The sequence below is a fragment of the Muntiacus reevesi genome, chromosome 3 (assembly GCF_963930625.1).
Source record: "Muntiacus reevesi chromosome 3, mMunRee1.1, whole genome shotgun sequence".
NCBI lineage: Eukaryota > Metazoa > Chordata > Mammalia > Artiodactyla > Cervidae > Muntiacus > Muntiacus reevesi.
Window position 1 is genome coordinate 200,289,759 of NC_089251.1, and position 23,562 is coordinate 200,313,320.

The 23,562-nt window shown below is 46.9% G+C and overlaps 1 protein-coding gene across 4 annotated transcripts in view; it reads left to right on the forward strand.

The window, feature by feature from the left end:
- The first annotated feature begins 2,997 nt into the window (after positions 1-2,997).
- Positions 2,998-23,562, forward strand: part of TFCP2L1 (transcription factor CP2 like 1) — a 69,680-nt gene continuing 49,115 nt past the window's right edge. For 2 of the 4 annotated variants that reach the window (XM_065931361.1, XM_065931362.1), the window contains exons 1-3: positions 2,998-3,144; positions 3,758-3,787; positions 6,460-6,611. In XM_065931361.1, the coding sequence (XP_065787433.1) occupies positions 3,083-3,144; positions 3,758-3,787; positions 6,460-6,611 (244 nt within the window). In that variant the 5' untranslated portion in view covers positions 2,998-3,082. The remainder of the gene's footprint in view (positions 3,145-3,757; positions 3,788-6,459; positions 6,612-23,562) is intronic. The other 2 variants (XM_065931363.1, XM_065931364.1) reach the window with 1 other exon arrangement.

The window sequence follows — 23,562 nt, forward strand, 5'->3', positions numbered from 1 at the left end:
AAAGAATCGGACAGGACTAAGTGGCTAACACACGGTGGGCCTTGCTCTCCAACACGGCAGATGGACTCTCCCCTGGGTGGTCCAGAGCTCTGAAAGAAGGGAGGCAGAAGCTGCCTGGCCGCCTAGGGACAGCTGGTCCTGGAAAACCTATGTTTTGTGATCAAAGCAAGTCCTAGGACCATTTTGATGTGAGAGGCAGCATGGGTCTATTTACCCCACCCAGGGCCACACGTCCTGACAGAGCCAGGTGGGAAAACCAAGTCTGAGCCATCGTGATCTCCTTCCCACGTTTGGAGTCCTTTTCCTCTGTGCTCAGCTGGAGACTCTCCTCCAGCCCTGACTTCACAGACGTGGCTAACTTCCCCAGACCCATCCATCAGGAGACAATCACTTTACCTGGGAGACTTGCCTGAGCTCCAGAATCCTCCCTGGTATTCACTCGCACTCTTCAGGAGCTCTGGACCAGCCGGGGGAGAGTCCGTCTGCCCTGGTGGAGAGCAAGGCCCACCTGTGTGTGTGTTAACCACTCAGCCCTGTCCGATTCTCTGCAACCCCATGGAGCGCAGCCTCCCTCTGTGTTCTTGATCTCACTGCACTGCGATCGCTGCTCACGATCACCACTGTCCCCTACTGCCTCTCCAGCGAGAACGCGAGCTTGTGAAATCACGCCATCTGCCACAACACCGATGGACCTAAAGGGATGGACCTAAAGATCGTCGTACTGAGCGAAGTAAGTCAGACAGACAAAGACAAAGGTCATGTGATATCGCTTATATGTAGAATCTAAAAAAATGGTACAAATGAATTTACGAAACAGAAATAGATTCCCAGGTATAGGAACCAATCTTATGGTTACCAGAGGGTAAGCAGGGGGCAGGGAAAACTGGGAGATTGGGATTGACGTGTACACAGTACTGCATATAAAAACAGATAACTAATAAGGACCTGTGCTGCTGGGTAGCCCAGGCAACTCCACTGGATAGTCTAAAATGACCCACATGGGCAAGGAATCTAAAAAAGAGTAGGTACACAGATATGCATGGATAACTGAATCACTTTGCTGTATGCCTGAAACTAACAACATTGTAAATAAACTATACTCCAGCTAAAAAACAAAAAGTATGTAAGCTTGCACCTAGCACCCAGGGGCACGTGGCAGGTACTCTGGAGTATTTGCCCAGTGAAGGAACCCAGGGAAAAGCTCTTTCTACACCACCTCAGTGTGCCTCCCGTATCAGTACTGGGCTTGTCCTGGACCCTCAGACAGAGCTTAATGTTCAGGATGCTTATTTGAAAGGTCCCTTGAAATTAACAACTATGTAAGGGGTGGAAAGGAAGTAGCAGTATTTGAGGGAAGCCCCCTGACAGCTCTGAGTCGCCCCATGTGGAATCCTGAGGCTACAACAGCCCATTAGCGGAGATGACCAGGCTGTGGTACTTCTGTCTGGGTGGTCACTGGGGCCACCCCAACAGAGGAGCTACCTTGGGCGACTCTACAACAGAGTCCTTGGGGGCGGGGGGGCGGGGGTGGAGTGCTGAGGGCTGTCTGCTGTGCTTCCATCCTGGAAGCGGGATCTGAGTGACAGGAGAGCAGTGGGGAGGTGGCGGTCACTAAGAGCTTCCCAGAAGGGGTGGCCCGCCAGCTGTCACCGTGGTTGGAGGGAGGGGAGCTGGAGAGCAGACTGAGGGGTGGATCTGAGTCACCTCCATGCTGGGGGAGCTGAAGTTCTGGTTCCCTGTTTCCAAGGGACATCATTTGATTCCGTTAACACCCAGGGAGAGAACATACAGCGCATCCCGGCCAGGCAGTGGTAGTGGGGGTGTGGCTCTCGTTGCATGCAGGTCATGGTGCTTTTACCTCCACTCCCTCCTCACTGCTGCACCCCCATGACCAACTGTCCACACTCCTTCCAGACTGATCTTTTAAAAAACAAATATGCAATGCCTCTGCTGAAAATACAAATTAGATTAACACCCCAGCTCCTTCTTTGCCAGGGCCTGGGAGTCCCTCTTTGATCTGCCCTGCCCATCACTCCCACCTCACCTCCTAAGTTTTCCTGTGGGTCACCCAGCCTCAGACCATGCCCAGGTAGGTCAGCCTCAGGGCCTTGCCAACTACCACTGCCTCTGCCTGGAACCACTTTCCTTCCGGATGTTCACAGAAGCGCTTCCTGTGAATTTAGAAGGCTTCAGCTCAATGTCACCTCCTCCAGGAAGCTTTCTCTGATTACTCACTTGAGGCATTCCTTTTTCATATTTACTCAGCAAACATTTATGGCGCACTCCCTGTGTCCCGGGCTTCCCTGGTGGTTCAGATGATAAAGAATCCCCCTGCAATGGGGGAGACCTGGGTTCGATCCTTGGGTTGGGAAGATCCCCTGGAGGACAGCATAGCAACCCACTCCAGTATTCTTGCCTGGAGAATCCAGTGGACAGAGGAGCCTGGCGGGCTACAGTCCATGGGGTCGCAGAGCCCAGCAGCACCGTGTCCCGAGCACTTTTCCAGGAGATAGGGATAACAGGATGAGCTAGAGAGTCCAAACCTTGTCCCCTTGGAGATTATACGACACTGGGAAAGAGATCAACACTCAAGTGTAGATGAAAACAAAACACGATTTCTCAGAGTGCTGTGAAAAAGCGGGAGCAAGTTAAGGGGACAGCGCGTCGGGGTCGGGGCCTCGGACATCCAAGCTCGCAGCCTTCTCACCCCACCACGGCGAGGCTCTGGGAGCGGGAAGACTTCAGGGCTGCGGGGACGGCTACCTGGGCCCCACCCTCGAGGGCGGGATACGGGCAGGGCCGGCCAGGTCCCCGCCCGCAGCCGGCCGCGCTGCTCGCTCGCGGTCGCCGCCCTGGAGGCGCGCTCGCGCCCGGGAAGGCGCGCTGGTGCGGGTCACCAGGTGAGGCGGCCGCGCGGCCCGCGGGCGGGTCCGGACGGGGCCCCGCCCCGCGGGCCGGCCATAAATGCGCGGGGCGGGCGGCCGCCGCGCTGAGACCGCTGCAGGCAGGTGGCCCGGAGGTCGGCTCGCCCCGCGTCCCGTCCGCCGCGCGCCTGGGTCGCGCCGGGCTCGGAGCCCCAGCCATGCTGTTCTGGCACACGCAGCCCGAGCACTACAACCAGCACAACCCCGGCAGCTACCTGCGGTAAGGGCTCGGGCCGGGCCCGCGGGCGCGGCGCCGTCGGACGTCCGCGGGCCGGGAGGGGAGCGGCCGGCCGGGGACCCGGGGCGCCGCCGCCGCCTGCTTGCTCTGCCCTCTGGGGACCGAGGGAGATCCGCCCCGACTCCAGCCTGGGACAGACAGACCGCCGCTCGGAGTTGCGGGCCGCGCGGGAGGCGGGTTCTCGGAGCCCAGTGCTCGCGGGGCTGCTCCCCCGACGATCCCGGGCGGGCGCGGAGCGCGCATCTCTGGTCGCAATCTCCTCGGGGCCTCTCCACCTCCGCGTTTCGCCTCTCCCCGCTCGCGGCGGAGAGGAGACTTCCTGCCGTCGGTCTGGAGCTGTCCCGGGAAGTCCAGTCCCCTGCTCTTTGCCCCTCTCCGCCCGGGTCCCGCTCCGCGCCTCGCGTCCTCTCGTGTCCTTGGTCCGCCCGAGGGGCGAGCGGGCGGCGAGCCGGCCCTGCGCTCCGCCTGGCGGGCCTGCCGGGGGCGGGCGGGGGCTCGGGCGGGGCCGGGTGCCCTCTCCCGCCAGGTGGTCTGGTGTAAGGGCCCGAGGCCCGCACGCTGATTGCCCTTGATGGAAATCTTTCTTCTTCTGCAGGGATTTGACTAGTGCACTTCAGAGGGAAAAGTAAGTGCTGCCTGTTTTGCAAAGTTCTCTCTCCCGTCCCCTTGAAGGAAGTGGCACCCCCGTTAGCTTCAGTTCCTGGAGGATTGTTTTCCCTGCTGTGCAGCTGGCCGGGTACTAATGGGCAGTCATTTCACTTTCTGAACTCGCCTGAACCAGCTTTAGCCTGTCTTTATTTCCATCCTAGTCACAGTTTATGAAATGTGCCTAATTTAACCCAAAGGGCATTTGCTGTGAGCTCAGAGAAAGTGAACCGTTGGCCAGACCACCCCACAGAGAGAGCTGTCCTGCCTGCTTTATTTTATTTTTGACCCCTAGAAGTTCCAACTCAGATTTAACAGTACAGGTGATGTGGAAATCCTAGCTTTGATAGATATTTGTCCAGTAGTTTTCTCTGAAGACAGCCCAATGCCAGCAGGCAAAGGAGTGGTTGGGTATAAGTGATATGTCTGTTGTGTTTTATTCACGGGCAAGAGAGGTAAGAGGTGGCATAAGTCTAGGACTTTATAATTAAGAACTTACGTCTCACTGCAGACCCTGGTGATCCACCAGAGGCAGGCTGCTCTGGGAGGTGTTAAGCCCATCAGGCAGATTTTTTTTTTTCCTGCATTGTGTGGTATATGGAATTTTAGTTCACTGACCAGGGATTGAACTCAAGTCCCCTGCAGTGGAAGTGGTGAGTCTTAACCACTGCACCTCCAGGGAATTCCCCACTGGGCAGATGTTAATCTCTGGCAGAAGATTGTGTCCATTGACTTACCCGAAATGCTACAATGGAATACATTTTTATTGTACCGCAGGATGCAATTTTAGTTGTAATTTTGCCTCAATTTTAGTCTGTAGCGATTCAGTTTGTTGCCATACCTTACCAATGACTTTGAAGGTGACCCTGAGTGAAGAAGTGAGTGTATGTAAAACTTCCTGGACACCGAAAATGTCATCCCTTTAGGGAATAATTCTCCTCTTGAACTAGAGGTGCCCTTACTTTAAAAGTTTGGTATTGCATTCATCCTGCTGAGGTGGTTGGGAAGTGGGGTGAAGGGTGCCGTAAGGCCAGATGGGTTTCTGGGGTCATTTGGGGGCCATGGATAGACTCATTTGGTACACACTCTCTTTTTTATGTTGCTTCTTGGAAGCCAGGGCTTTCACACTTGGAGAGGGTGACCTTGATGGATGCCACGGGGAGGGTCCATGAGTGCCCCCTGGTCCCCCTAGAGGGAAGAAGGTCTTGTTCTTTTGCTGGACTTGTGATTTTAATTTTGGTCATCTCCTCACTGTGCAGCGTTTCTGCAAGCTGTCTGACCTTACTGGGGTGGTGGCCTGTACTCCCTTCTTGCCTGCTTCTGTTTGATGTTCTTGTGACTTATTCCTCAGCAGATAAGGATGCCAGGATTGAAATAAGTTACTGTTGAGTGATGGCTCTTCCCCCAACCCTGGCTATCCCCACTTTTTTTTTTTTTTTAATTTAAAGGCAGCAGCCCATGGATTATTAACTTAACATGGTCTGGGAAAACATGAAATTATGCAGTCCCCCGGGAATCAGATCTCTCTGCTTCTCCCCCATTCCTGGATAACCACTTAGACTGGCCCTGTGCCCCAATCTGGCCACGGGAAGGCATGAGGTAGGGGGCCCAGGGCAGTGGGTGGTGGCAGGGGCGGCCCTCCACATGAGCCACAGCTGGGCTCTTCCTTCTGAAAATTGGTCTGACCTGCTGGGGTATGTGCCTGGCTTGTGTTTTAGATACTTGTTTTTGGTATTGTATGAGGAATCGATTGTATCAGTGACTCTGCTGTTTACATAGTAAAGTGGGGTCAGTGAATCTGATTCAGCGCCCAGGACACTCGGAGGGTGGAGGCTTATCAAGATACGGGCACAGGACCTTTTTTTCTGGCGCCACTGTCCACACCATAATCTCTTCATAATCCAGAGAGCTTAACCAAGTCAGTCCCTCCTGCTTGCAGGTCATTCATGTTCCCAAAGACTTCATTTTTCCTTGGGGATGCACTTAAAAAAAAAACACATCTAGAAATAAGTTCTCCAGTCCTAGGCTGATGTGAAGCTGATATTTTGGCTCTGATGGGAAATTTTGTTTAGAGGTGGAAGAAAAGAATCTTTGAGCATCTCAGTATTTTCCATTTGGATGAGAAAACTGAATTGAAACCATGATTGTTCTTGTTTTGCATTTAAGAGATATTAGCATGATCCTTAAAACAGGGTTTATGGGCCAGCTGTCCTTTCTTTTTAGAAGTGTGGAAGTAGGTCTCAGTTTTTATGAGTGAAGTAGACAGTTTCTGCACTTGCATGGTTTACAGAGCCTAGAGGACAGGATTGTCTTGGTCTGAGATGTGACCAATAGCTAGAAGAGTTTATTTAAAAAAGTAAAAAATTTTGTCTGAGTTCTCGTTATAAAAGCCAGACTCTTGTAGATGGAAACCACGTGACATCTGAATAAACCTCTCAAAGGTCACGGAATGAAAGTAGGATCATCCAGGATTGGTCTCCTCCATTGGAAAGCATTTTAGAGTGTCTGCAACGCCGCGTAGGGAGCTGAGCCTGCTCGCTGCGCTGGGCGGGGCTGTGCGGCCCCGATGCTGCCCGAGGCTGGCCGCTCAGTCCTGCCTTTGCACGCGGGCTCGGGGGCCCTGCTCCTGACGCCTCCCTCCTTGTGTTGCAGCGACGTGCTTGCGCTGCCCATCTTCAAGCAGGAGGAGCCGCAGCTGTCCCCCGAGAACGAGGCCCGCCTGCCGCCGCTGCAGTACGTGCTGTGCGCTGCCACGTCCCCGGCTGTGAAGCTGCACGAGGAGACCTTGACCTACCTCAACCAAGGTGGTGCTGGGGCGCCGGGCGGGTGGAGCCTGGGGGCTGAGGGCGCCACCCAGCCGCGGGGAGTCGGCCTGAGTGACTCGTGTGGCCTGTTTCCTCGTCAGGGTGGGCTTTGGGAAGGGGCTTCTGGCGTCAGGTGGCATGTTTCCTAGCTGTGAGACTTCCCAGCCTCAGTGTTTTCTTCCCCAAAAGCGGACACGTCAGCTGTGTCTCACTCAGGCCACGCGGCGTTTCACATTCCTCGCGTGGGCCCTGCAGGGAGCAGATGATGCTCGGTGAACGGCGGCCGTGGTTATACTTGCTGTTTGCCGGGGCCACACCTGGTGCCCTTTCCTGGACACAGATTGAGCACCTTTGGGGTACGGGGTCAGCTGCCCTTTCTGGAACTGCACCTGTCAGTGATGGGAAGGCCCGTCCTTGAGGCTGGATCCCACATGTGCGAGGCAGGAGCCCTTTGCAGCGATGGGGAGGAGCGTGCTCACCGTGTCCTGGGAGACGTGGCCCGGGGTTTGGACTTGGCATCCGATCCCAGCCCTTCCCAGCTCTGACTTCCCCTCGGAGCCTCGGTGTGTCCACGTGTGACGTGAGAAGTGTTATTTTGTGACATTGGAGAGCGTGAAGGTGTGTGAAGCGCAGTTTCCATTTCTGATGTCCTTTATCAGGACACAGGGCCCCGTGGCCTAACCCACGACCTCTCTGTGGTGTTTGTGTGGTTGCGTGTCTGCGTTGATTGTCCTTTCTGCCCGGATCACCTCAGAGGCCCTGGCATCCGGTGGAATCATTGCCCCTCCGTTTCTAATGGGAAGAGCCGAGGAGCTGGGGGATGCCGTGCTTTCTGGAGGGAGGCAGTGGCGGGGGCAGCCGTGTGGTTACAATTTGTCTTACACAGGCGGCTTCCTTTCTGTAGAACTGTGACTCCCTGATTTGGGGGACGGAAGTCCAGATGGGGTCGGGGTGGGATGGAAGTCCAGCCTGCCCTCAGGCTTACCTCTGACAGCCCGACCTGCCCGCTTCTGGGCCAGGAACGAGCTCAGAATTAGCAGGCGGCTCTGTGTCTGCCTCTGGATGTGGCAGGGGATGGGCACGCTGATCCCTGGGAGTGGCTCAGCGGCCTCAGCGGCCCCAGGCCAGCCTCGGGCAGTCTTGGGCACCCGGCTCAGGCCCCGAGGTCTGTGCTCTGCCTGCTGGGGCTGGGGACCCCTGATGGCAGGCGCCCTGGCTGGAGGGGAATACCTGTGCGTCTGTGCTTGTTTGTGGAACGGCTTTGGCCATTTTCCTTTCTCTTTCCCGGAAGGTCAGATGCTACCAACTGATGTACCTGCAGGCAGCGGCCGTCCTCCCCTGGGCCTCTGCTGTCCCGCCTAAGCGTCGCGTGAAGAAGCTGGGCGATGATCACAGAGCGCTGGGGTCTGGGGTGGTTCTTGCTCCTGGCCTGTCATGGGGTCCGAGGCCCTGCTGGACCTGCTACTGGTCCAGGGTGCCCACCTCTCCCGCCGCTCCCCACCCGATCTGTAAGGCCTTTACTGTCTCCCCCATCTACCCTCTACCCCTTCCCTCCTTTCTTTAATCAGTCACCTTTGGGCAGTGTTTGACAGTCAACACGCATCTTTTTAAAAGAGTTATCCTTTGCTCAATATAGATAAGTTGAAAGAGAGGCAGAAAGAGCTGCCCAGCGGTTAAATTTGGTGTATTTACTTTAGATCTTCTTTTTTAGTTATATGTTCCCGATTATTGAAAATAATGCATGTTCATCAGATAGCTAACCAGTCAGAACCTGGAGCACAGGGGACTCTTCAGTGTTCTATAATGGCTTATATGAGAAAAGAGTCTTAAAACAAGTGGATGTATGTCTGTGTATAACTGAGTCACCTAGCTATACGTGGGAAACTAATACAACATTGTAAATCAGCTATACTCCAATGAAAATTAAAAAAAAGAAAACAATACATGTTCATTATAGAAAATTTGGGTCATTTAAAAAGCATAAGGAAGTAAGTTGAAAATTAAATTGAAATCTCTAATTTCACCTGAGAGCCATTGCTAACCATATTTCTACATATTTGCATATGTAAAGTTAAAATTATTACAGTGCTGCAGATATATGCCCTGTTTTCTTTGTTTACTATATTTATGAGCTTTTCTCGTGTTATTGAAAATGCTCTGAGAACTTATATTTTTGTAATGGTTGCATGGTATTTCAGAGTTCTATTAACTTTGGCTAGTCTCATGGTATGAATACTTAGTTTTCAGTTGTCTTTGTGTGAAATGTTGATAATTATTTTAGATAAATATAAATTAGAGGTACACTTACTGGCTCAAAGGAGTAAGTAAGGCTTTTGCTACATCTTACCAAATTGGCTTCTCAGCTGAATGTACCAATTTACAAGGTAGCCAGTAGGGTATGTTTTACTGTCTCTTATATTGGATATTGTTGCTTTTCACCTCATTAGTGAAACAGGATTTAATCTTAAACTAGCATTTATATCATTGCTAATGTGGCTGAATATTTAGAAATATATTTATTGATCTTTTAAATTTCTCCATCAGTTATGTTCATGTTCTTCACACACTTTTTTACTGGGATGGTTCTATCTTACTGATTGTAACAGCCTACCCTATATGAAGAATATCATATATTTTTTTGTGATATATTTATGTATGTGATAATTATATTTATTTTGTAATAATTAGATTTGTGTGTGAGATATATATCATGGTTTTTTTTCAGTGTAAATATTGATTTTCAGTATATATTATCAAACCTTTTCAGTTTTCTAAAATAATTTTTCTTTTATGTTTAGAATGCCTGCCTACCCCAAAATCAGCTTAGTGGTTTCCTAAATTTCATGTTTCTAAATTTTTACAGTGCAATGCACTTGGAAGTCTTCTGGAAATATAATGTCATTTAGTGATACTTTGGATTATTACTGCATAAAATATATGTATTTATTTTTTTCCCTAGCCTTACCAGTGGGATTTATACTTTCATACGTTGCACTGGAAATTTGTGATGTGATGTAACAGTCTACGTTTATTTATTTTTCTAAATAGTTAACCTACTGGTTGACACCTGGTTTATCTCTTATTCTTACTGGTTTAAATGCCACTTTGAAACATTTGAAAAGCCATATTCTAAAGTATTAGTCCAGAAACAGACCCTTGTATATGTTTGTGCTATACCACCTGATATTCATTGATTCTTGTCCCATTTCTAGTTGCACTATAATTATAGCTTGGAAATATGTCTCTTAGACACTTTCAATCACTTATTCTTATAGATAGATTTTTAATAGCTGTTGAATCTTCCTTCTATACTTAAACTTTTTTAATGAGATTATATGCTTTATAAAGTTGCTTTTTGCTTTTATTAAATACTTTTCTTACAACATTTTCTATTATAAACTCAAACACCACTTAAAATGTCTGCATCTGGATTATGATTAATAAATTTCATCTTCCACATTAGCTTCTGAGCTCATCAAGGACTTCATTTCCTTTATCTTTGTCTTCTCCCAGGCTAGGATTCTATCCAGTACAGAACAAAAATTGAAGGAATAAAAAAAAAAAATGTCTGCATATTATTTCACTATTTTCTGTTGTTATTTGGGACAGATTATTGTCATAACTCCCTGGTGGTTCAGTTGGTAAAGAATCTGCCTGCAGTGCAGGAAACCGCCTGCAATGCAGGAGATCCTGTTCGATCCCTGGTTCAGGATGATCCCTTGGAGGAGGAGATGGCAACCCACTCCAGTATTCTTGCCTGGAGAATTCCATGGACAGAGGAGCCTGGCGGGCCACAGCCTGTGGGGTCCCAAGAGTCTGGCCCCGTTTAGTGACTACACCACCAGCACACTGTGGTAACCGCAGTGGGAGCGAATACACAGTGTGATCATTCCAGTGTCTCTCTCAGAATGGAAGCTCTGGGAGGGCAGAGCCTGTCTTTGTTCTGAACATTGTATCTTCCGTGTTAAGCTTGGGGCCTTGAGAGTAGTTGTTCTGTGAATATTCAGAAAATTAAAAAATAGGCGTGATTGAGACTTCCCTGGCAATCCAGTGGTTAGGACTCCGCACGTCCACTGCAGGGGGCATGGGTGGGCTCCATCCCCGGTGGGTAACTGAGATTGTGCATGCCATGCAGCAGGGCTGCGGGCGGGGGCCGGGGTAGGGGGTGGTGGGGAAAGACATGACTCGTTTCCATTTTCTCTTTTCTCTTTCTTGCCCTCTCTTTTTGTGTGTTATTTTTTGCTGTTCTTATCGGTATTGCTGTACTGGATATCTTTTTCAGTGTACCTTATTTAAAGTAGCTTCTATGTCTATGTCATATGACAAGTAAGCATCAGTTTTTTTAAAATAATAGTTTTGACATATCAGTCAATAGTCAAATTTTCTGTTTCATTAAACATTAAGCATTTAAGCTTCCTTGCATTGGCTCTGTGATGTTTAGGGCACTATCTCTCTGAGGCCATTCCATGTCTTCTTTCTTGTAATGGTGTATTTAAGGTTCTCTGAAAACAGGGAAAGGATGCTGCTCTTATTCACTCACTTTAAGTTGTGTCCAACTCTTTGTGACCCCATGGACTGCCACACACCAGGCTTCCCTGTCCTTTACTGTCTCCCGGAGTTTGTTCAGATTCATCACCATTGAGTCAATGATGCCATTCAAGCATCTCATCCTCTGTCACCCACTTCTACTCCTGCCCTCAACTCTTTCCCAGCATTAGGGTTTTTTCCAGTGAGTCCACTCTTCAAATCAGGTGGCCAAAGTATTGGAGTTTCAACTTCAGCATCAGTCCTTCTAATGAATAGTCATGTTGATTTCCTTTAGGATTGACTGGTTGGATTTTCTTGCTGTCCAAGGGACTCTCCAGAGTCTTCTCCAGCACCACCAGCACTTTTGAATGCATCAGTTCTTTGGCGCTCAACCTTCTTTATTGTCTAACTCTCATATCCATACATGACTACTGATATGGACCTTTGTCAGCAAAATAATGTCTCTGCTTTTTAATATGCTATCTAGGTTTGTCATAGCTTTTCTTCCAAGGAGCAAGTATCTTTTAGTTTCATGGCTACAGTTACCATCCACAGTGATTTTGGAGCCCAAGAAAATAAAATCCCTGCTACTGTTTCCATTTTCTCCCCATCTATTTGCCATGAAGTGATGGGACTAGATGCCATGATCTTCATTTTTGAATGTTGAGTTTTAAGCCAGATTTTTCACTCTTCCTTTTCACCTTCATCAAGAGGCCCTTTAGTTCTGCTTTGCTTTCTGCCATTAAAGTGGTATCATCTGCATATCTGAGGTTATTGATGTTTCTCCCAGGAATCTTGATTCCAGTTTGTGATTCATCTAGCCTTGCACTTTGCATGATGTACTTTGCAAATAAGTTAAATAAGCAGAGTGACAATATACAGCCTTGATGTACTCTTTTCCCAATTTTGAACCAGTCATTGTTCCATGTGCAGTTCTAGCTGTTGCTTCTTGACTTGCATACAGATTTCTCAGGAGGCAAGTCAGGTGGTCTGGTATTCTTATCTCTTGAAGAATTTTCCACTGTTTGTTGTGATCCACACAAAGCCTTCAGCATAGTCAGTGAAGTAGAAGTAGATGCTTTTCTGGAATTCTGTTGCTTTTTCTATGATGCAACAGATGTTGGCAATTTGATCTCTGGTTCATCTGCCTTTTCTAGATCCAGTTTGTATATCTGGAAGTTCTTGGTTCACGTACGTACTATTGATCCTAGCTTGAAGGATTTTGAGCATTACCTTACTAGCATGTGAAATGAGTGCAATTGTTGAGGTAGTTTGAACATTCTTTGGCATTGCACTTCTTTGGAATTGGAATGAAAATTGACCTTTTCCACTCCTGTAGCCATTGCTGAGTTTTCCAAATGTGCTGGCATAATGAATGAAGCACTTTAATAGCATCATCTTTTAGGATTTTAAATAGATCAGCTGGAATTCCATCACCTCCACTAGCTTTGTTTGTAGTAATGCTTCCTAAGGTCCTCTTGACTGAACACTGCAGGATGTCTGGCTCTAGATGAGCGACCACGCCATCATGTTATTCGGGTCATTAAGACCATTTTTTATAATTCTTCTGTATACTCTTGTCACCTCTTGTTATTCACTTCTGCTTCTGTTAGGTCCTTGCCATTTCTGTTCCTTATTGTGCCCATCTTTGCATGAAGTGTTTCCTTGATATCTCTAATTTTCTTGAAGAGATGTCTAGTCTTTCCCATTCTATTGTTTTCCTCTGTTTCTCTGCATTGTTCATGTAAGAAGGATGCTGGATCTGTAAATTACAAAGTCATTTAAACCATTGGATGCTCATTTCTCAGCACAGTTCAGTCCATTGCCTCACATCGCGACTTGGACAAGGTGTGTTGCTTGTGAGTGTTCTGTCATCAACCCCAGTGACTAGTTTTGTATGCAGTGAAAGTGGTTTGAGCAGCAAAGTTTGTGCTCTTCCTCTGAAATGGAGTCCTAAGGAGAAGGGGTAGGTAGCAGTTGAAGGGAGGGCCACAAACTCCAGGCCAACCTCTTTGTCAGTGACCAAAGGTCACTGTGGAGACATCTTTCCTGAAGACTGGAGCCAGAGGGAAGAGATGAAGTAGGTGGTGGGGGAGGAGTCAGGAAGATCAGAAGAAAGAGAACCTCAGGCAATCTGTGTAGGGAATTCTGGCTCTGAGATAAGAACAAGTTTGCAAGCATGGCTTGTTGTGGAGAAAGCTTTGGTATTTCCTACCAAAATAACTCTTAAATCTTAAATACAGTTATGGATTTTTCCAGGAGTCTTATGTTCATTCATGGAATAAAACTTCCGGTCCATTGGAAGGAGAGGATAGTTTAGTGACAGAAAAACCATGTCCAAAGGCAAGAGTGGGCAGGGTGGGGGTGCAATTATGCATACTGTTTGTGAAGAATCCTAAGCGATTCAGTATGACTAGGGTTTGGAACCCAAGGAAGAGTGTGAATGACTGGAGAGGTAGACCAGAAGGCCAAGATCTCCAACTGCCTTGTTGAGGTTGAACTGTTGGGTAGCCCCCATGGGCAAGTCATTTACCTCCCAGTGCCTCTGATCCCTCACATATAAAATGAAGGACGTAAAACCTCTACTAGGTAGGTAAAATGAGTCAATGCAAAAAGAACACTGAAAACAGTGTCTGGCACATGCGTGAGTCCTCAGGCGTGTCTGGCTTTTTGTGACCCCATGGACCCCACCAGACTCCTCTGTCCATGGGATATCCCAGCAAGAATACTGGAATAGGGTGCCATTTCCTCCTCCAGGGGATCTCCCTGATCGAGGAATTGAGCCTGTGTCTCCTTGGTCTCCTGCATTGAGAGGAGGATTCTTTACCACTGTGCCACCTGGGAAGCACATAGAAACCATTCGCATATTAGCCGTTACTAATAATAAAGTGGGTATATGTTTCCCTTATCCTATTCGAAAGCTAACGTGGTCATCACGTTGGGACTTTGAATTTTTTTTTTTTCTTTTTTAATCTTTCTTTTCCTAATTGAAAGATTAGCATAAGGTTGGTTCTAGAACTAAGAATTGTACCTCTTAGAATTGAAAGATGGTAGCTTTGGGCAGATTAAAGGCAGGAGGAAGGCCTGCTGAACTTTTCTGTTAGTTCTTCATTCATTGTATAACAAAATAATAGACATAACCCGCAGGAGACATTCCTATTCAGAGTGTTAAAATACTGTCTTTAAAACTGTGATTACAGGAAATACTGGACTCCCTCCTCCATGATGTGAGCTGTTGTGTTAGGGGTACTTTAATTGCAAGGTGGGGGCCCTAGGCTTTAAAATTCCCGAAGCACTTCCTGGTGTTCTTTTTTGAGTAATTCTCGTAAAACGTATTATTCCCATTTTATAGACTGAGAGAGGTGGCAAACTCAGGCAAGCTTGGGGAGCAGCTGAGCATTGGTGTGATCTTGGAGGGAGTTCTGAAGGGGTAGGCACTCGCTTTTCCTAGGGACTCCTTCATAGGCAGGGTTCTAGGCTGGCGCTTCCAGGAGCTGTGTCTGCCACCCAGAGCTCCTGATGCAGCTCTGAGGGAGGGAATGTGAGCTTTACAGGGGAGAAGGGCAGGAAGCGAAGGAACCATAATGGAGCCAGGAGGAAAATGCCTCCTGGAACAGCATCAAAGCCCCATAATCAGTTTCTCCTGCCCCACCCTCATCCCTCCTGCTCTCCAGCCGCCTGACCTGAGGGAATGGCCGGAAGATAAGAGCTCCCAGCAGGGAGTCTTGTTTTCTGGGATCCTGGAAGTGAGGAAACCTCTGCTCTGGGGTATCACTTAGCCTCTAAGACCTCGGTTTCCTCATCTGTGGAATTGAGCCAGGTTTCATCTTGTGGGTTGCCTTGAAAATTAAGTGAAGAACTAACGTCTGGAAAATAGAAAGCCGAAGATTTTCTCCTCTCCCCTATTATATCCGTAACTGAATTTAAGGAATGAGGCAAATGATTAGTTACTTTGTTATCCTCCTCCTTAGCTGAAGTTTTCTTCCCAGATTAATTTTTAGCCTGAAGTTTGGGAATATAAACTGAGGAAACCAAATGATCCTTAAATACATTACTTTTTATTTTTTAATGCTTTCTCCCTTATTCTTTGCTGAGTATAGAAATAGCACATATTTCTTGTAAAACAGAACAGCCAAACAGTACAGAAATTTGTACTGTAAATAGCTTCTCATAATTCCACTTCCCAGATTTTTCTTAGTGATAGATTAAACCATATATGCCTAATCTTATAGTCATACATTAATCAATGTATGTCTAATTATATAGACACACATACACATGCACTTATAGGAATGTGTTCGTCTCTTTTTTTTGTAAGAGATCTTATTATGCATACTATTTTGGCAATTCCCCCTCCCCCCACAAACAATGTATCCTCAAAATCTTTCCACGTGGGTACATTAAAAACAGGCAAACAAGCTGATCTTCCCCTGGGTCTTTCTGATCCATTGTATGGATGTTGCATGATTTGTTCTTTTGAGGAGCATTAGGATTGTTCCCATTTTTTCATAATTACACCCAGCACTCCAGTGATCGTCCATGTACACATCTCTTTATGCTTAAACAAGAAGTGAGAATATCTGCAGAATCAGTATCTAGAAATAGAACAGCTGGTACAACGTTTTGATAGACGCTGCCTTACTGCCATGCAGCGGAGTCAATGGAGTTGTGCCCATTTGTAGTTTTATGAACAATAGCTATCTGAATTATTGTTTACTTTCTCCTTTATCATCTCTCTTCTGACTCTACACACATGGAACATAAGATCCTAAGGCAGAGACCTTTGATATCTCTTTCAGTAATACAGTGTCTGGCACACAGAGCTTCTCTGAATGAATTAAGAAAGTCTATTTTTCTCTACTTTTGCCAACAATTTTTAACCTTTGGTAGAGGGCTTCCCAGTGGTAAAGAATCTGCCTGCCAATGCAGGAGACACAAGAGACATAGGTTTGATTCCTGAGTAGGGAAGAGCCCCTGGAGAAGGAAATGGCAACCTGACTCAGTATTCTTGCCTGGAAAAGTCCATGGACAGAGTAGCCTGGCAGGCTACAGTCCATGGGGTTGCAAAGAGTCATATATGACTGAGCGTGCATGCCACATACACAGTCACACACACACACAATTAGTGGGGAAAATATAAGGTATTCCTGTTTTAATTTTCACTTCTTCAGTGATGTGGAGTATTTTTTCATGTTTGATTTTATTGTTTCTATGCTTTTTTGTCTTTCATCAGATTTACCCATTTTTCAAGTGGAATTTTTAAAGTCATTTTTTATTTATCTATATGGGCTTTTTGAAGTATTCCTTTTCCGATTTGGAACCAGTCTGTTGTTCCATGTCCAGTTCTAACTGTTGCTTCTTGATCTGCATACAGATTTCTCAGGAGGCAGGTCAGGTGGTCTGGTATTCCCATCTCTTGAAGAATTTTCCAGTTTGTTGTGACCCAAACAGTCAAAGGCTTTGGCATAGTCAATAAAGCAGAAGTAGATGTTTTTCCGGAACTTTCTTGCTTTTCAATGATCCAACAGATGTTGGCAATTTGATATCTGGCTCCTCTGCCTTTTCCAAATCCAGCTTGAACATCTGTAAGTTCACAGTTCACATATTGTTGAAGCCTGGCTTGGAAAATTTTGAGCATTACTTTGCTAGCATGTGAGATGAGTGCAATTGTGCAGTAGTTTGAGCATTCTTTGGCGTTGCCTTTCTTTGGGATTGGAATGAAAACTGACCTTTTCCAGTTCTGTGGCCACTGCTGAGTTTTCCAAATTTGCTGACATACTGAATGCAGCACTTTCACAGCATCATCTTTTAGGATTTTAAATAGCTCAACTGGAATTCCATCACGTCCACTAGCCTGTTCATAGTGATGCTTCCTAAGACCCACTTGACTTCACATTCCAGGATGTCTGGCTCAGGTAATTGATCACACCATTGTGATTATCTGGGTCTTGAAGATCTTTTTTGTATCAGTTCAGTTCAGTTCAGTTCAGTTTAGTCACTCAGTCGTGTCCCTCTTTGTGACCCCATGAATCGCAGCACGCCAGGACTCCCTGTCCATCACCAGCTTCCGGAGTTTACTCAAACTCATGCCCATTGAGTTGGTGATGCCATCCAGCCATCTCATCCTCTGTCGTCCCCTTCTCCCACCTTCAATCTTCCCCAGCATCAGGGTCTTTTCAAATGTGTCAGTTCCTCGCATCAGGTGGTGAAAGTATTGGAGTCTCAGCTTCAGCATCAGTCCTTCCAATGAACACCCAGGACTGATCTCCTTTAGGATGGACTGGTTGGATCTCCTTGCAGTCCAAGGGACTCTCAAGAGTCTTCTCCAACACCACAGTTCAAAAGCATCAATTCTTCGGCACTCAGCTTTCTTTATAGTCCAACTCTCACATCCATACATGACTGCTGAAAAAAACCATAGCTTTGACTAGATGGACCTTTGTTGGTAAAGTAATGTCTCTGCTTTTAAATATGCTGTCTAGGTTGGTCATAACTTTTATTCCAAGGAGCAAGTGCTAACTACTGGACCACCAGGGAATTCCTTTTTTTAAACATTAAAAAAAAATTTTTTTTATTCACCTGTTTTTTAGAAAAAAATTCCCCCTAGTCTTTCATACTTTGGAACTTATTTTTGCATAAGGAATGAGATGAATCCAACTCTGTTACTTTTCAAGTAACCATCATTTGTCCCATAATAACTTACTGAATACTTTCATTTGGTAGACTATGTAGCCATAAAAAGCATGAGGTGGCTCCTTATGTGTATCCATGAAGGATATTCAGCGTGTGCTATTAGATTAAAAAAAAACAAAAAACAAACACCTTTGTCTCTGTTGGTAACACCAGTTTGGATGACACTTAATTAACCATTCTTAGGGACTTGGTAGCAGATTGAAAGCCAGGTGGAGCTGGCTATACCCATGTTCAATTCCTGGCTCTCTGTCCTCTTGCATTACTGAAATTGTCACCTGTGTTTTCTGTAAAATATGGAACAACTTAATATGTTGTCTTGAGAATTAACAGGTATTTGTGGTTGTTGTTTGTTTTCTTTTTGCTGTGCCAGTATACTTTATTTGGGCTCCATAAAGTTTAGAAATGTTTTCTCAGCAAAGAATATTGTAAACCATATGACAAAGCTTAGAAAAATCCCAACAAAATAAGGAACAAATGTTTTCCCAAATGTCAATTCCTCATAATTCATCTATAAATTAATCAGTTAATAAAAATACTTAGAAGTTAGCTGTGGTTTTGATTTTTGTTGATTGGGTTTTTAGAATTTCTTTGTTTTTTAAAACCAATCAACATTTACTGAAATAACTCAGAGGTTCCTTGTACAGATTTCTTACAGTTCAGCATGTAGAAAATGATTTTTAATGTTTCAGATGTCTTCTTTTGGTCATGTCAAGCATCAGTTATGGTTTAAGCAACAGTGGACCATTTAGTTAAGCTAGAGTGCTTAGGCAGTTTAGTGCACAGTCTAAGAAACTGAGAATGATATATTAAAAATCTATATTTTGTGTTGACTAAAAAAACACACAACTTAAGAACTGCGAGTTTTATTTGACAGACTTCCTAAGGACGTGAGCCTGTTACACAGCCTCTCAGATGGTTCTGAGGGACTGCTCTGAAGAGGTGGTGGAGGAGGCAGGGTATATAGGCGTTTTTGCAACAAAAACCAGGTAGTGGGAACATCAAACAATTACTGTTGGTTAAAGAAAATTAGGCATCCTAAGTTAAGGAGTTTGCCTCTCTTCTATGTACGGGAAGATGCAGGAGTCTGGGCTCACTGAGATCTTTCCTTCAATGTGCACCTCAGCTATCTGGGGCCAGCATTCTGAGCTTTCTCATTCTGAGTCCCCTTGGGGTGCACCGCTGGCGAGGGTGAGGCAGCTGCAGTGTGAGGACTTGATGACAGTAACATCCTGTGTTTACTGAGATGGCAGAACTTCCCAGGTGGTTCAGTGGAAAATAACCCTCTTGCCACTGCAGGAGATGCAAGAGATGTGAGTTTGGTCCCTGGGCTGGAAGATCCTCTGGAGGAGGAAATGGCAACCCACTCCAGTATTCTTGCCTGGAAAATTCTGTGGACACGGCAGGAGACAGTTTTTCATTAACATCTAGAAACACTATGTCCGAAATTACAATATGAGAACAAATGCAGCATCCATGAAGTGAAGCTGGCCTCCATCAGGATTAATTTAAAGGGAAGAGAGACATCATCTGTCCTGCCATGCTGGTACATGTTCAGAGGTTGGCTGTAAGTCTGAATCCAGCCTCCACATTACCCTGAGTCATCAAGCCCTTGTAGCGCACCCCTCATGCTCCCTTGGGGACGTGATGATGCGGGGGATGTCCTGGTCTCTTTTCAGTGGAGGTTTTATTATTTTTCAGGTATTATGAGGCCAAAAGATAAGGAGACATTCCCATGGAAAAGACAGTTCCTTACCCATGGTTCTGGAGTGGAGCGCTATAGGGAGGGGCACCCGGGTCAGTCAGGAAGCAGAGGGGTCACACGGAGAATAAGACCCTTTTGCATGGTTTCTAGGGGAAGGAATGGGCGAGGCAGAGGCAGAGCAAGCAGGGTTAGGATCGGCTTTGTGGCAAGAAGGCTGTCCCTGGGTGTCTGGTCCCCATCAGTCTCTGGAGCAGTTGATGGAGGGGACTGGTGGCCTGGAGCATGATGTTCTGAAAGCCTGAAAGAAGAGGAGGTTGGGGTGTGGACTCTAGGCTGGTTGGTTTGCATTTGTAAAGCATACTCTAGGCCTGTATGCGTTCTTTTTGATATTCTTTTCCATTATGGTTTCTCACAGGATATTGAGTATAGTTCCCTGTGCTATATAGTAGGACCTTGTTGTTTATCTGTTCCCTGTATAATAGTTTGCATCTGCTCACCCCGAACTCCCAATCCATCTCTCCCCCAACGCCCTCTCCATTGGCAACCACAGGTGTGTTTTCTATGTCTGTGACTGTCCAACAAACTTTCTTGAGCTCTTTTCTCGTGGGAGCTGATCCATCTTTCATTTCCCCGGATCTCTAGTCGTCTTCCTGGAGGAGTCAGGTTTTGGCGTGTTCATACACTCTGAGAAGCTTCTGTTTCTAAACAGTAAATTCCCTCATGCACTGGTTTTCTGCAAAGTTAGATTTCATGTTTATGGTGGAATTCAGGCAGTGTTGAGTTTCAGCTGGAATTTTGGAATCTCACTGTCTCCCTATGGATTTTCACACTGAGGAGATGCCTACTCTGGTTGCAGACTTTGCACTTGAACTGAAAATGCTATCAGCATTTGATTTTTTTCACGCCACTTTAAAAATACTCTGCTTTTCTCTCTCTAGATTTTTAAAGGAAATATTTAACAGAATCACTGAGTTTCTTCAGAATGACCTCTGAGTGACAATATTATTCTGCATCTTCTCACTCCCTCTTTTTGGCTGATGTCAAGTTGCCATCATCATTCATGAAATCTCTCAGGAGAGCAAGTGAGCTTATCATCTTCAGAGATTTTAGCTGCCTTCTTTTATCATTGCGTTCCCATTCCCTTTGTGTGAAGTTCCCCAGCACTTTTTGTGTTCCTTTTGCTCTCCCATCTTTTCTTTCCTTAAGAATATGCTCTACGTTCTTCAGAGATGTCTTTATCTTGTTTTGGGCCCCAGTCACTTGGGACTGTTTTGATGCCTCTGCAGGTGATAGTGTCTGGCATTCCAGATGAGCCATCATCACTCCAGAGAATGAATTTCTGGGGACCTGCATTCTGTTCTCAGTCAAGATGCAAAGGTGGACCTAGTTGCATCTTTATTAAGTGCTCCAAGCATTCAGCAGCAGAGTTTGTAACTTCTGAGGACTCACCCCGCTGCAGTGAACTTGAAGGCTTCTGTGATGAGTCTGATCTGCTCATTGACTTGACACATTCTTCAGCTTGGGCAGAAAAGCTTTTGGCTAGCTTGATTTTCCTCTCCCCCCTCCAAAGTATCTTGGCTTTTTACTGTAAAACCAGTCAAAGCAGCACATCCCCAAGTTTCCAGGGGAAGGTCAAAGGGACTGGCCCCTCAAGCCCTTAATTCAGACAGCCTCATTGGAATACTTCTGATCAGAGCAGCTCTGCCCCTGGTCAGTGGCGTGGGGGCTCCACCTGTCCACCCAGAGCCTTGAGGGTCTTACTCCTCAGCCAAACATGGGCCTGGCCGCCAGGACAGACCTTCAGTGGCCGGGGGAGTGGTGGAGGGGGCTGCAGGAGGGGTACCAGGTTTAATTGACTTCACTCTGGTCACTGCACAGGTCGGAAGCCTTATAATTTGTTTAGCATTGTGGAAAGATAGTCATATTTAAGTGGGTCTCTGTAAGTATTATTTCCCTCGGCCACTAAATTTGGCTGTTTGGAGGGAAGGGGAGCAGGAAAAAAGGTCAGGAGTAGAGGGACCCACTTTGCTCTGTGCAGATGGGCTCCTGAGTTAGGTTTCAGGGACCACTGAAGTCTGGTTACAGTTACTAACTTAGAAGAATTTATATAATCTTTTTTTTGGCGGGGGGTGGAGGGGTAATTGTGCCCCATGGCTTCTCTGACCAGGGATAAAACCCAGGCCCTCAGCAGTGAAAGCATGGAATCCTAACCTCTGCACCACCAGGGAGTTCCCAGAAGAATGTGTATAGAAAACAAGCTTATTATTACCAAAGCAGACGGGTGGGGCCAGGTGAGGGGGAAGAGGAGAGGTATAAACTAGGAGTTTGAGATGAACAGATACAAACCGCAGCATATAAAATAAATAACAAAGCAACTGTACTCAGTATCTTATAATAAGCTGCAGTGGGAAAGAATCAGAGAAAGAATAGATGTATGATATAGATATTTGTATAACTGGATCACTTTGTTGTATAGCAGAAACACACACACAACACTATAAATAAATATACTGCAACTTAAAAGAATGTATATGGATTCTCTTTTCTGACTGAGGAGAGTTTTTTGTGTCTCTCTTAAAAAACAAAACTGTTTCCTTATCTGGCTGCACTGGGTCTTAGCTGTGGCATGCAGGATCGTTAGTTGTATCACGTGAACTCTTAGTTGCCTGTGGGATCTAATCGCCCGATCAGGGATGGAACCTGGGCCCCACGTTGGGAGCGAGAAGTCTTAGCCGCTGGACCCGCGGGGAGGTCCCTGTGTCTTGCTTTGGAGGAGTCGCTGTACTCAAGTAGGTGCCGTGATCATGCCAGCCTTTCCCTTTCCTAAGGGAAGGAAGAAGCCCAAAGGAAGCATGGAGTGTTTCCAGGCCTTGCAGTTAGCTAAGGGCTGGGCCCGTCGTGATCCCCTGGCTGAACAGGGAGGGGAAGAAGTGCTTCTTTGTGTTAGTTAGGAGCTGGGGTCCCCCACCTCGTTCTCCTTCTCTGGACTCTTGTGTCCCTCTTGCTGTTCCCCCTGGGATGCTCTTCCTTGCAAAGCCCTCCAGCAAAGAAACTGACTGTTTGGGTTGGTATAGTCTTGGTTGGAGGCCCGAGGTAGACAGCTGGCCTCCCTTGCTCCCTTCTACTCTACCCCTCACCTGTTTTATGCAGGAATGGCCTGTAGATTCCTTGAGAGGCATCTATCTCATCCCACCGCTTTGACTGATGGGGAAAGAGGGGTCCGGGGGGTAGAACTGACATGCCAGCGTGTGGCATGGGTTCCTGGCAGTCTCTTGGAGAGCAGTCCTGTCTTCTTTCCATAGCAGCTCTGGGGCAGTGTCTGGGCCTTGGACCACTAGCATCAGAGTCACCTGGAATGTATGTTTCCTGCCAGGTTAGAGCTGGCAGGGGCAGGAATCTGTGTAAACTATTCTGTGGTTGATATTTATGTTTCCTAGGGTTCGAGGACCCCTGCCTTGAGAATATTGCTATTTTCCATTTTTTCCAGAAAGAGAGACCTGGGCTTCCTTTTATTATTTTTTAAATTTGTTGGCTGCGCCACATGGCATGTGAGATCTTAGTTCTCCCACCAGGGTTCAAACCCACAACCCCTGCAGGGGAAGCTTGGAGCATTAGCCACTGGACCATCAGAAGTCCAAGGACCCTTTGCCTTCTGAAGACACGTCGAGCCCGTCCCCACTCAAAGCCGTGTGCTCTGCAGGCTGAGGACTCTGCTCTGCCCAGCCAGATGTTCTCTGCTCAGGCAGACTTGGGAATTTCTCGACATTTCCTCTCATGGGGAGAACACATGGTCTCCATCCAGTGACCAAGCCCTGGAAGCTCCCATTTGGGGGGTTCGGGAATGATATGTGTCCTCAGGGGGAAGGAGAAACCACCCCTGCTCTGGGAATTCACAGAGGTGGACCAGAGGAGATTGCTGAAGTATTAGGGCTGGAAGGGCCTGAGATGCCATCTCTCCTGCCCTGCTCCTGAGAACGTCCATGGACCAGCGGCCCCTGAAACCAGGTTAGAAATGCAGAACCTGGCGTC